Below are 13,187 nucleotides of genomic sequence, written 5' to 3'. Positions count from 1 at the left end.
GAGCTGGAATTTCTGTGTGATTCTTTTAGCCCTTCACCCCCTTCCTCTGCTAGTTTGCCTAGTTCTGTTTGACCCTTTCAAAGGAAGATGTGAAAAAATACTATTAATAACCAAATGAAATGTTTTCTTAGGTAAAACAAATAAAAAATGCAAACAAAACAAACCCAGCTATTAAAAAACATTTCCTCAAACATTTCTTTTGTCCTTGACGTTATTTACAAAATACACAGTTGCTGAAATAGAAATCACTGATTTTTTGAAAGATGCAGCTCTGAAAAGGCAGAAGGATTTTAAGTTTGGGTAGAGCTGACTACAGTGTTTGCCACCAAGGGCTAGATATGCATCAAGCCTTCATTTCCTTGTCTCAAGGTTAGTCAAGAGAATTTAAAACCCACCCCATGTCAGTTCAAGTAAACATCCACTTGGCATGTGACCTGACATCATACCTGCTTTATTGTGTGTTATTTAGAACTAAACACTTTCAGACTGCTGTGTGGTGTGACTTGGATGTTCCCACAGAGCTCAGATCGTGAAATCCAAGATGTTATAAAATTTCGGCTTTGTGTTTATGCTGGGGTTATAGACGAGGCTCTCACACCACATGATTTGGAAACTTGGTGACGTGTCCACTCTGGTCTTTCACACAGACAAGTCACTGAAGTCAAATTCAGGTCACTGTGCTCAGCCTTTAACCATGCTCTGATAGAAAGCTTCATAAAAGAGCTTTACTGTATTCTGACTAATTGGAGTAGTTTGATTATGTAGCTCTGAACAGATGAGGGAAGGGAGAGTGATGAAGCATTTTCCTGCCTGGGAGCTTGGGCACACCTTGAAGCACAAGTAGGTTTGTGACATCTGTATCAGATGTTTGTGTGACACTGCCTGGTTAAGGGTACACTCAGCTATTCCTCATGATTCTGTCCTGTTAATATTTTGTGTAAGGATGTAAAGCACACTAGGAATCAATTAGAGAAAGATCAGGAGAAGTTTTTCTGGTAAATCAGCTTCTCTTCTTGAAATAGTACATTGTTTGTAACTAAATCAGAGTAATTACCCACCCAAAATGGCTCTCAAGTAGTTCAGTCTCTTGCTTCCACTTTTTACTCCTCTCCAAACCTCTCCCTTACTTAAGATGTGTTGCTTCATGAGGCAAAGGACTTCAGGTGTGCTGACAGAAGTCCATGGGTCTCTCAGACACGTGGGCACGCTTGTATTCTGAGATGCCAGTGCCACCTAATAGTTGCCCAGGGCTTTGTATGAATCATTCCCTCATATTAGGAGATAACTCCAAGTTTCTCTGCTGATGCATATAAGAACTTGGGAAGATCTCTTTTTGGGACACCAGCTTTTATATATCCTAATATCCAAGTTTTCCTAAGAAAAGCCAAGACTCCTGAAGTTCTTTCATTCAGAGCTGCCAGTAGTAGCAGCTCCTACACCTTGAGTGGACATGATGTTGCTTTACTTCTTAATCCCATTTTCCCTGGAGATCTTCCAAGGGAAATGAAAACTTACTTGGAGTGTTAGCAAAGTAAATAAAACACTGTGATACCTTGGAAGAAGTTCCAGTTGCCAGCTGGAATGAATAGGTGTCACAGTCTTCAGTGAGGAATTACAAGCAGGTAAACATGAAAATGAAATATTAAGAGGTTCTGCCTTATTTCTTTGTCTTGGAGAATTGAATGTGCTTTCCACCAGAGCAGAGTGGTCAGGAGATGAGAATTCTTGTTCATACATAGAAATAGGGCAAACAGAGGTTGTGCAATCATCCTGAATTACTGCACTTACTCTGCAAACAGATCCCTGTGGAGGAACAAAAAGGTTTTTAAAATGTACCTTCCAGGGTGGGCTTCCTTTGCATCAGCTTCACCTTGTCTATGAGGCTGGGACTCAATTTTCTTGCCTCCACTGAAGGCTGATCTTTGATCTTTTTCCCTTCACTGCATCTCCTGGGCACTGAACCATTGCTGTGCTGAACACTCAGCATCTCAATTAGAATTCCATCCCTTGAAGAAAATGGTACTTTATCTAGATCTTGATTTACTCCTTAGAATTCTTCATTTCAACCCATTACTCACTATTTTTTTTTCTCAACAAACCTACATTTCATAGGACAGAATACCTAGGCAGGTCGTTTGCTCCAATTTCATTTCTTTAGGTGACCATAATGTTTCATTTTCACCTGTGACCCCTGGAGTTGTTTACAAAGCTGTTCTGCTGACATTTCATTTGAATGATTGCTTTCAAAATACATATTTTCTACATCCCATTTTCATGCAGAGAATGAATAAAGTCTTAGACTGATGTGTAAAACAGGGAGTGTGAGCCACAGCTCATATGTAACTTTAATCAGATTTATAACAATGCAGAAATGGAGGGCATGGTTTCTCCTAGGATCCAGACAGTGGGAAGGTACAGGCCAATAGTTCCTGAAACAAATCCAAATATAGAATCTTTTCTCTCTGGCTTTGTAAACATTTTATTTTACTATCCCAGCTAAGCTAAGCCTGGAATCCTGTGAGTACCTAGGAATTTGTTGACTTTGTCAGTGGTAACTGTTTTCCAGACTACCATGCATTGATGTACTGGAGTCATTGCCTAAAGTGGAAATACAGTGTCTGTACAGATATTTAAGTCCCAGCTGCTACTTTAGCTGAATCTTGAGGGTTTTTTTTTAATCTGCATACTCTTCTTATGAGGCACATCCTTGGGGCATCTTGTCTCTACCACTGTTGTTGGAAAATTGAGGAAAATTCTCCCTGGACTGCTGGCAGTAGGTCCTTGATGTAAGGACCGGGAGCTTAGAAAAGGCAGAATTACAGCCTTCTGATCAAACAGGTGCCCTGTCAGCTTCAAAACAGTTTTTCACTCACAGCTGTCACTTCACTGTAGTTATCTGGGATGTGCAGAAGGACTGGAGAGGAGAATATTCCACCCCTGTCTTTCAAGGGTGGAGATGCACACTGAGATGTGCAGGAGTCCAGGGGGTGACTCCAGGCCTGCTCAGGAGCTTGGCTGGGGAGATACCACCCCAATAAAGCAGGGCTAGGGTGGAAATGTTAAACATGGATTGGAAAGGAAAACATCCAAAGAAGGACTTCTGCTCGTCCTCACAGCATTGTTAGCCTTTATTTTTGTCCAAAATGGATGTATTTAGGCACTTAAAAGTTATTATCATAGTATAGCTGCAGTTAATATTTTGTTATGTTTCTGCTTTTTCTTTTCTGACACCTAAGTGCTGCTTTCTCTCTGATACTAAAAGCCTGATAAAGAGCCTTTATTTTCACTTAATTGGAAATAGAACTTGATTGGCATTTTTAAAATTGAGAAATAAATGAAAAACTATGTGAGTGAACTGCTTTGGTCTGGTGCAGAGAAGTCAGACCTGAAAACAAAGCCTAAGGCACGTCAAGATGGTTTTGTGGAGTGAAATGATGCAGGAACAATGAGAGTAAAGTGTCCTGCAGAGGGATTTCAGTCCAGGGGTTGTACACACCCCTCAGTATAAGGACACTGCTGCTTTGGCTGCATTTTCATTCTGGTGTTTGGTATTTTGGTTGTTGATGTGGAGTAGTGTTTTCTCTTCGGGGAAGATTGCCAACTTGTGTGTTCTGGTTTGTGCTCAGACTTTTGTTTCCAGGAAAAATAAGATATTACCAGCATTAATTTCTCATTAGCTTTCAAGATGGTACATTAGTCAGCAACGTGCCCTTGCAGCTGAGAGCACTGAGGGTAGCCTGGACTGCATCAGGATTCCTGCTAATAATGCTGGATCATTTCCTCTCTTGCAGGTGGTATGGTCAAGAAAAGGACTACAATGTTCTAGTCATGGATCTTCTGGGCCCCAGCCTGGAAGACCTCTTCAACTTCTGTTCTCGCAGGTTTACCATGAAAACAGTACTTATGCTAGCAGACCAGGTACGTGCACACCTGGGTGGGAGCAGCTTCAGAGCCCTGGGGGGTTCCTGCAGAGTGGGTTAAATAATTGATGCAGTGTTTTATGCACTAAGTGAACACTTGACATAAATGAGGACAAAGTGGTGGTGCTTTCTGTGTGCTCTGCCTTACAAAGTGCACCGAGTGGGAGGGCACTGCAGCTGCCAGCTCCTTTGTGCTGCTGCTTTAAGGGCAACTTCATGAAAATATTCACACTCATTTGGGTGGATTCACTGCCACTATCACCACGGGGTCTGTGGTAGGGGGGCTGAAACAGTCTCCAGTTGTGGGTGATCTGATTCACTGGGACCTGTGGTGACAGCATGTAAGTCTGTCCCTGTGCTCTCACACTCTCCTGTAGCCTCTACTGATGCCTCAGGTTTTAGCTTTTCTATTTTTCACATTCTGTGCTGCTTTAGTTTGCAGTTCTGAGCTTCATATGATGGGATAGTGAGCTCTGTGCACAGAGCAGGGAGACAAAACAATTCCGGCTCTAGCTGGGGACCAAGGACAAATGATCCAAGGCATCACTAGGACCAGACAGTGAGCTAATAATAAATAACTGCCTTGCTTGTTTGGTCCTCACAGACAGTTCTTAAAGCTGTTAGTGGAGATGCCACTCTACCTCCAACATAATCAAGGCCTCTAAAACTCTCTTAAGTCTTTTTTTATAGCAGTTGGTATTTTTCCAACTTGGTCATGAGAATACAGCATTTGAAATGAGCAGCCATATTTATTTCTTGCTGCTTAATAAATGGCTTGATTGTGCTTCCTTCAGCTCCTTGAGAAGCACTGAGGGTTTTTCAAGTTGAATTTTTCAATGGTAGTTGAAATTTCATCTAATATTACGTAATAGATATCAGTACCAAGTTGTCACTCAGCCAGATGCTCGTAGAATCCCAGGCTCTTGGCCAAGGAAGCTCAAGGCATTTGTCTGGAGACAAGGTCAGCTGTCCCTGTTCTCACTGCCCTAGGAGGGTGATGTGCTTGCTTTAGAGAGCCATTGCCTGCTCACTTAGCCAGAGTCTGGGTGTGACAGCATCTCCAGGAGTCCACGAGGGGTTTGTGCACTGTTCCTTAGGGTGATGAGCATTAATTGGCTGTCAGCTGGGAAACAGGCAGAAATGGGGGATGGCAGCGCTCGGAAGTGGCTTTTAGGGCACAGTCCAGCAAACAGCTGTCAGGGTGTGATGTAACAACTCAAGGCTGCAAGAGGAGTGTTTGAGGAGCTGCAGAGCTGTGCCACATAACCATGGCTGTGATCTCACCCACAGGAAATGGGCTGGCCCTGTGTGATGACACAGATGTGCCAGAGTTTCTCCATGTCTCCAGATATTCTGGGATCAGGGTAGCCTAGCTATGGCAGGATGGGCCACCATCACGTTGGGACTTGCTCCATGAAAACTCGTACCTGAAAAAGTGATGTTTGATGAATGAATAACCAGATGAATGAGTAACTGGGGCAGGGGGAGGGAATGAGCTTTAAAATTCGCTTGTGGTAGCTATAAAAGCTTTGAAACAATGAAAAAAATTACTTTTTAATAGGATGCTATAGTTAGAAACATGAACTTCAGTGTCTGGGAATTATTCAGGTATTTAATCTGCCAGTTTCTGACCAATATGTGGAACTTTAACATGAAAACAAGATACTCAGCATTTAAAAAATTGGTTTTCATTAAGCAAATGCATAAACTGAAGTTGCAGAGGAAGGTAACACTAAAAATTCATGCTTTCATTGAAGGTTTAATGAAATGTCTTGCTCTCTTTGAAATCTTACATGTTGCTGGTTTTTTTTACAGATGATCAGTAGAATTGAATATGTGCACACAAAGAATTTTATACACAGAGACATTAAACCAGATAACTTCCTAATGGGTATTGGGCGTCACTGTAATAAGGTTAGTCCAAAGCTCTTTGTTTCCAAGCTGCAGAGGGAATGCCTGTGTGATTTGATTCCAGCTGCACAACTTTTGTAAAATCCATTGCTAAAACTGCTATTTTGGATGCTAAACCACAGTTCTTGGGTGTGAGAACTTGGTTTTCTTGGTGTCCACCTGTAAATGCTCTGGGTCTCTGACCCACCCTGGGAGATGCACTTGGTTGCAAGATGATTTCTGGACTTGCAACAAGGTTATAAGCTAACCCTAGAGAATACTTGGCTACTTCTCTCAAGATGTCTGTAGTCATAGCATTTTATTCCTCTATGATAAAGTCAAATCTTATCTTTGGCTTTGGGGCTGACCTCCTAGGATGAAAACAATTTGTGCAACGTGGGAGCTCCTGACCTACCAGTCACCAAGGCATTAAACCTTGCAGTGACAGACTGGTAAAGTCTCTTCAACCATCAGAATTGTGGATAAGAACAAGAGCCAACATGCAGATGCCTTTATAAATAAAAGAAATGATGCAATTATGTTGATGGAAAACTGTTAAGCTGTAGAATACCTGCTGTACAACAAAAAATTTGTCTCAGTTTACTTTGTGGGGGAAAAAAAAGCTGAGGGTGGGGGGGGGCTGAGGTTGTTGCACTTTTTGGGATGGGTAAACATAGTCAGAAGTGCATGTTTCCTGCCTGGAAGGCAACTTTTTCATTTTATTTTTAGTTTTCTTGAGTGAAATATGCTTAATCCTGCAATTTGTATGTTGAGCTCGGGCAGACAGGCAGCATTGGCAATGCATTAAGCATGCTACTGATTAGAAATTAACTTCAGGACAAATGTACGTGATCAAGCTGTTTATTGGAAGCAAGATTCCCACTTATCTTCTCTAGATGCCATCCCAGGATGTCTCATCTGGTTAGGCACTACCAGTAATCAAAATGTTTACCTTTGTTTGCCTGTATGAATGCCAACTTCAGGGCCATGAGCATTAGAAGGGGAAAGCTTGGATAATGTGAGATAACAGCTCTTGTCTGAAGAGGTGCCATGCACTGAGTGTTTAGAGACAACCATTGGTGGAAAAGCTTGTAATTCTAACTCAAAGACAGTCTTTATGTAATCCTGTTGCTGTTAAACTTTGTTTGTTCCCAAGTTTCATACTTTCACTCTGTACAGCTCTATTTTTCTCTGCTGTGTTGAGCAGTTTAGGCTCCTTAATTCTCTGGCATGACTCAAAGTAGAACTTGAAAACTTTTATTTTGGTTTTTTCCTAGTTTTAGTTTCTGATTTCCAATTGTTCTTTTTGGGCCATTTTTCTATACTTTTGCACAGTCATGCTAGGTTGGCATTGCTGCACTCCAGTTCATCTTGGTGTGGATTAATGGCCTAGAAATTGCTGCTCTGCTTACTTTACAGGAGGAACACATTAGATTTGCATCAGCTGAAATCAAAGACAAAATTGCCTACAAACCATTTGATTTTTTCCCTTTAGGGAGCCATGCAATGATATGGTGGTAAAGCACTGTGGGCATGGGCTTCACTTATGTTTCAGGGGATTAGGGAGTTAGTTCCTGACCCAAGTGCAAATTAATAGTTTTACATGAGCAAAATATGGAATGGATTCCTTCAGTTTGGAATCAAGTGCTTTGTCTAGGAAACATTTGCCACCATACAATAGTTAATGTTTCTTTTTGTAACCAAGTGTAGTTTTGGGGTTTTTAGAGATGAGTCTACACAGTTCAAAGAAAATCAGCCACAAAGACTAGAACAGCATGGTAATCTTGTTCCAGTAGCTTCCTGTCAGTTATATTTAAAAAAAAATTAAATTGATTTTTTCCCCCAAATTATAATTTGGTGATTGGGAGAAATTTTGCTCCCACCTTAAAAGATAAATTTCCAGCTCTGCTAGAAGTAAGCCCTGCATGCTTATGAAAGTAAACTTTAAGGTGACTAAATGCCTTCTACCTCTTCCTTACTGAAGATTTTACTTTTTCTAAATATCTTATGGGGGAAGGGCAGTTTGTGGAACCAAAGGCTGCTTTTGTAAGCAAAAACTTGAATTTCCTTTTTTAATAGAGCCAAATGTCACCATTGCTATCCCTGGTTAAGGCAGTGCCATTTTGGAGCGGCTCACAGTTGAAATTTACCTTGTCCCATCTGTCAAATTTTCTCCTTGGAAAAAAAAATAATACCACTATAAATAATCAAAATATGACTCAAAAAAAAGATGGAAAGATACAGTTTTTTTGAAAAGTACAGTGCTTGGTGGAAGAAGGATGGCATTTGGCTACCCTGTTCTTTCTCGAACGCCTCGGTGTTGCCTGTCTGCGCCGGCCAATGTTGCAATGTAAGCAAGACTGTTTGATGCACTGCCACCCTCTATTGTTTGTTCAGTGTTTAGAATCTCCAGTGGGGAAGAGGAAAAGAAGCATGACTGTTAGTACTTCTCAGGACCCATCTTTCTCAGGATTAAACCAGGTCTGAACTGTCTCCTATTCCAACCTCAACCCCAAATTCATGTGCTTTATTTTTGTTTCGGTTATTTTTTTTTTGTTTGGTTTATTTTTTGTTTTTATTTTGTTTTTCTGGAGAATGTAGACCTTGCAAAAGCACCTCTTATGTTGGCATTATTCAGACATACTTGGCAAACATGTAACATTACTAAGATGTTTCCCTGTGGCGCTTGTTTAAATTGTGGAATTATTTCTAAACTTTGATAGGGCTAAATGTACGTGCTCGATTTCAGGTGCAGGTTTTATTTGTGGTCTTTCCAACTCAAAAGGCAATCTCCTAAAAGTGTGGTGAAGGATAGATATGAAATAGCAGGGCTCCTGCTTGCCTTGCTGAAGGTTTCCTGCAGTTCCTATGGATGCATGTGGAGAAGTTCTGTTACCACTTCAGCCAGACTCCTCCCCGTGCAGTTTCCTTTCAAAACCACCCCAAATGTGTAAAGAAGACTTAATATTTTCATCCATTTTCCTTAAAAACTGAAATTACTCCAACAAGCTGCGTCTTGGAGAAGCAGGAGCTTATCTTGTTGTGTCTAATGTCATATTCCTGACTCTTGAAGAGAAGATGAATTGCAGAGAGAGGAAGACATTTGCCAGTTGGTAGCAGGACAGCTGGAAATTGCTGAATATGAATCACTGCTCAGGAGCTTGGCCATTGGTCCACAGCTTTCCACAGTAGTCTCCATGGATTAAATCCCAGGCAGATTCCTGCTGTACACAAGCTGACAGGCTTCTGTTGTCTGCTTCTGAAACTTTGTTATCAGAGGCACAGACTTTGATCTACTCCTCTAGTTGCTCTTGGCAAAAATCGTGCCCTACTTCTCCAGTTTCCTGCTGATAGTGCAACAAACAGAATGAAGGTGGTGTGAGGTTATCTGGGAACTGGCACTGGGACATTCTGTGCTCATCCGAACTGGCCTGTGTCTCCCAGCTTAGTTCTTTCCAGGAGGGGCTCACTCCTCTGCCTTCAGCCCATCCACAGGGGAACACAGACTGATCCTGAGCTAGGGAACAGAGCAAACTTCCCCAGGGAAGCTGCTGCTCTGAAATAATAGCCAGTTACAGGTCTGTGTTGTGGACCAAATCAGAAAATGAGGGATTGCATTCGAGCTCAGGCTTTGCTTCTAGGAAAGTCACAGCAGAGCAATCACATAGATCCTTATGCTGTCTGCTTTGGGATTCAATATCAAATATTTCCTGGCATATCAGGTGATTTCCTGGTAGCTAGGGAACATATCCATGCTCACTGAGTAGCTGCCTGTAGTGGGTGCAGCACAGCCAAGACCCACACCTTGCTGAGCTGTCTGAGCAGTGGAGTTGATTTAAAATTTTGGGTTTATATCCCTTGCTCCAAGCATTCTGGGCTTTCAGGATGACTTTGACCTGAACAGCAAGTGTAGCACTGCTATGGCTTGTGTTTGCATGTAAATCATGGCAAGACTTCAACCCCAGCTCTGACACTGCTCTGACACTAGAAGTTTAAGAGGATTTTAGCTTTGCTTTTTCCTGTCTAGGCTACTGTAGTTGGTAAATCTTCTTGAATCAGAATTCTGAGCCATAGCTACTCTGAAATTCAGAAACTTGCAGTATCTTGGATACTTCAAACAGAGTTGAACTTCCTAGTTCACAGCACTTCCAGTGTGCCAGTGACCCCCCCATTTCAGCCTTGGATGTATTTTAGTCTCTAGTTTGCTTTTAAAGATGTATCTTCAGTTCTGGAATCAGCTTTAAGGTGATACAGATTGGTTTTTACTGACACTTTATCAAACTCTAAATGTCTTCTTTCCATCATGTTCTGCTCCCACCCAACTTAATTTTGCAGCACTGATCAGTCTGTAGGGATTGTAGTCCTTGATCCTGTAGCATTAATCCAGTGTTGGAATCAGGATTTGTAGCTCAAAGTCTGAAAGGTTCTTTATGTGCTTCTTTCTGCCTCAGCTTTTTTTGCCGAGTCCTGAAATCTTGCCCAAGAAAGTACAGCCTGGATGACCCTTTGTAGGTGGGCTGGCTGGCAGCACACTGATTACCACACACTAATTACCACACACTCAGGTTGCTAAATACCAAATCATTGGGCAAGCTTGGTTATTAGAAACCCAAATTGGATCCATTCCTTGGCTCCAGCTTCCTGGCTGTGTTAAATAAAACCAGCGAGTTTGTCCTGCTGCTGTGGCAGTGTTCTGGGAGCCTTAAAATGAGCCAAGAACAAGCTGTCTTGTTTGCTGGGGAAGGTTTTGGCCTTGTGCTCTGCAGAATGGCCACTGTTCTTTGGGACAGGAGCTTGCAGGATGTGCAACCCTTTAAGCTGCCCTTAACTCCATGTGTGAGCCCTGTGTGCCAGTGGGGTCTGGGATGTGCTTTCACACATCTTCCTCCCTCAGCAGACTACAGTAGTGATAGAAGATAGTGGTAGAACTAAGCTCCAGAGGCTGAGTAGCACCATCTAATCCATTGCAGGGGATTGAGAAAAGGCTTGAACTAATTCACCATTGAGTTTTTAACTGACTAGTTAAAGCTGGTTGCGCCTCCGCACTGTTACTTTGCTTCTTTTAACTGTAGGCTGTTACATTGTCTGGGTGTCTTAAAACATAGCTAATGCCTACTGAAAGAAGTTGAGAATCTGGGGTTTTGGATAGGAATCTAACCTATTTTCATTTCTCTTGAAGTTATTCCTTATTGACTTTGGTTTGGCCAAAAAGTACCGGGACAACAGGACAAGGCAACACATACCATACAGAGAAGACAAAAATCTCACTGGCACAGCTCGATATGCCAGCATCAATGCACACCTTGGCATTGAGCAGAGGTGAGTGCAACCTTCTGGAGGTGCAGGGTGCTCTTTGGAAGCTTCTGAAGAGTCTGAGCTCATTTGGTATGAAAAGTGTATCCATCTCTTTGCAAGTGTTATTCCTTTTGGCTGCCTGTGCGAGGATGGGGAGAAAATCCAAGCACCTAATTTGCTTCTTGAAGAGACTGTGTGTCTTGCAGACATCAGGTGGATGTTCTGCATATTATTTTGGCTTTTTAAAGGCTAAGCCATACTTTGATGTGGGTGTGTCAGAGGCCCTTCACACATAAAATGGTGCACTTTGCTGATGTGTTGGTACCTGTTGGCAGCACTGCTGACTGGCTTGAGAGTCCTTTCTCAGAAAGGGTGTTCTAAAGCTGGTGTCTGGCCTGTTTTCCCACTCTCTTCAACTTAGTAAACCATTATTTCTCCTTTTGCCTGCAAGCAAGACTTAAATACCTTCAGTCACACTGTATTTTAGTTTTATGTCTGTAGGTATGTACACATGTGTGTGGATATATTTATTAGAGCTTTGCTTAATCAACAAACACATTTTTATCTTTTGGATCAAAGGCATTTTGTTCCTACAGAATCCAGCATTTTCTAGTGGAGAGAGCACTTCAGGTTGTTTGGAAGTGTTAGGTATTTATGGGATATCAAGGGATGCCTCTCTTCCTTACCTCTGTGCCTAAAAATTGTATTGGATAACTGAAGAGTGTGGCTTTACCTCTCTAGGATAGTTAAAGCTTCCAGGAATGTCTGTGCCTCTGACCTTTGTGTTAACCAAGATGAGAATGACAGAATTTCTCGTGGTCAGCTTCAACAGAACATGTAACCCACAAATGGTGCTTTAAAATGCTCCATGTTTCCTTTTTTGCTTTAATTTCCTTAAGGTTCCTTCAGGGTATTTTATTGTTTGTCAGTGCCATTATTTAAGCCAGCTTGGCATGTTGCTCAGGGAGATAATGACAGGTGTCACTTCTGAAATAAATGCATTTCACAGATCCCAAGCAGTTCTGGTAAGGAAATACCTTTGCTTGCACCTGAGAGTGAAGGAGGGATCTGCAAAGGATTTTGAATCTAGTTGGGCACCAAAAATTGAGTTTAGTTGAATTTTTCACCATAACTGCTGGTAATGGGAATTGTGTTATAATTAGAAATGTAGGTTGGTGCTTGCTAAAAGCTGCTAAACTGTCTAGGTCAAGCCAGCAGTGAGGCAAAGTAATGCATTCCTGTAATCAAGAGAAACCAGTTCTGGAGCTTATGGCAGAATATTTCAACCTCTAGTCCTGTACTTTTAGCTGTTACAGAACATGTTTTCCTACAGGTAATGACAGCTGTGCACAAGGAGCTGTTTGCAGTGGTATTTATTTTAATAATGGAGAGGATTGTCCTGTTTTCTAAATACTGAAAACTGTTTTTATCAATATATTGTAATAATGTACCCACTGCAGATTTACAGAACTAAATGTTTCCTACTACGAGATCATTGCATTAAACATTAAAACAATGAGCTGGGTGGGGGATGGATACTCTTAATCCCTTTATTGCTTCTGAATTTACCACTGCCTTCTCAGAAAACATAATTTTATGTCATGGCCCTGTACAGGTTCACTGAATGCTGCTGGTGATTAAAATCTGCAGTTCTAATGGAATTAGCAAGTTTTGCAGGCTGGAATTTGTGGGCTCAGTATCATTTTTCAGCCCTTTGTCTGTGGTTTCATGTTGCAGCTGAGATGATCTGAGGGGAGGGAACCAATCCCCTCTTCCCTGGGCACAGCAGAGCTTTTATGGCCTTGTGCTCAAAGCTTTCTGGAGCCAAGCTGATTTTCCCCTGGGATAGCTTTGCCTTTGTTCCCCAAAGGGTCACAGAGCTGGCCCACAAGTGAGGGGGTGCCAGGCTGTTCTGGTTCTATTGGCTGGGCTAGAGCACAAAACATCACCAACTTCTTTCTTCTCCTACCAAGAGAGATCAGGTTAGAGCCTGTTCCCACTTCAGGGGAGCTGTTTTCCCCTCACCTTTGTGTGTAATCCTGTTTGCAATACCACTGTCAGCCTTTTGATCCTTGTTGGGGT

General features: G+C 42.0%; 1 protein-coding gene across 5 annotated transcripts in view; it reads left to right on the top strand.

Annotated features, from left to right (window-relative positions):
- CSNK1A1 (casein kinase 1 alpha 1) overlaps positions 1-13,187 on the top strand; it is a 32,256-nt gene that overhangs the window by 7,998 nt on the left and 11,071 nt on the right. For 3 of the 5 annotated variants that reach the window (XM_030957104.1, XM_030957102.1, XM_030957103.1), the window contains exons 3-6: positions 3,792-3,918; positions 5,736-5,834; positions 8,208-8,291; positions 10,990-11,129. In XM_030957104.1, the coding sequence (XP_030812964.1) occupies positions 3,792-3,918; positions 5,736-5,834; positions 8,208-8,291; positions 10,990-11,129 (450 nt within the window). The remainder of the gene's footprint in view (positions 1-3,791; positions 3,919-5,735; positions 5,835-8,207; positions 8,292-10,989; positions 11,130-13,187) is intronic. The other 2 variants (XM_030957106.1, XM_030957105.1) reach the window with 1 other exon arrangement.

Source organism: Camarhynchus parvulus, chromosome 13 (genome assembly GCF_901933205.1).
Source record: "Camarhynchus parvulus chromosome 13, STF_HiC, whole genome shotgun sequence".
Taxonomy (NCBI): Eukaryota; Metazoa; Chordata; class Aves; order Passeriformes; family Thraupidae; genus Camarhynchus; species Camarhynchus parvulus.
Note: the sequence above shows the minus strand (reverse complement) of the source record. Positions and strands in the feature narration are given on the sequence as shown.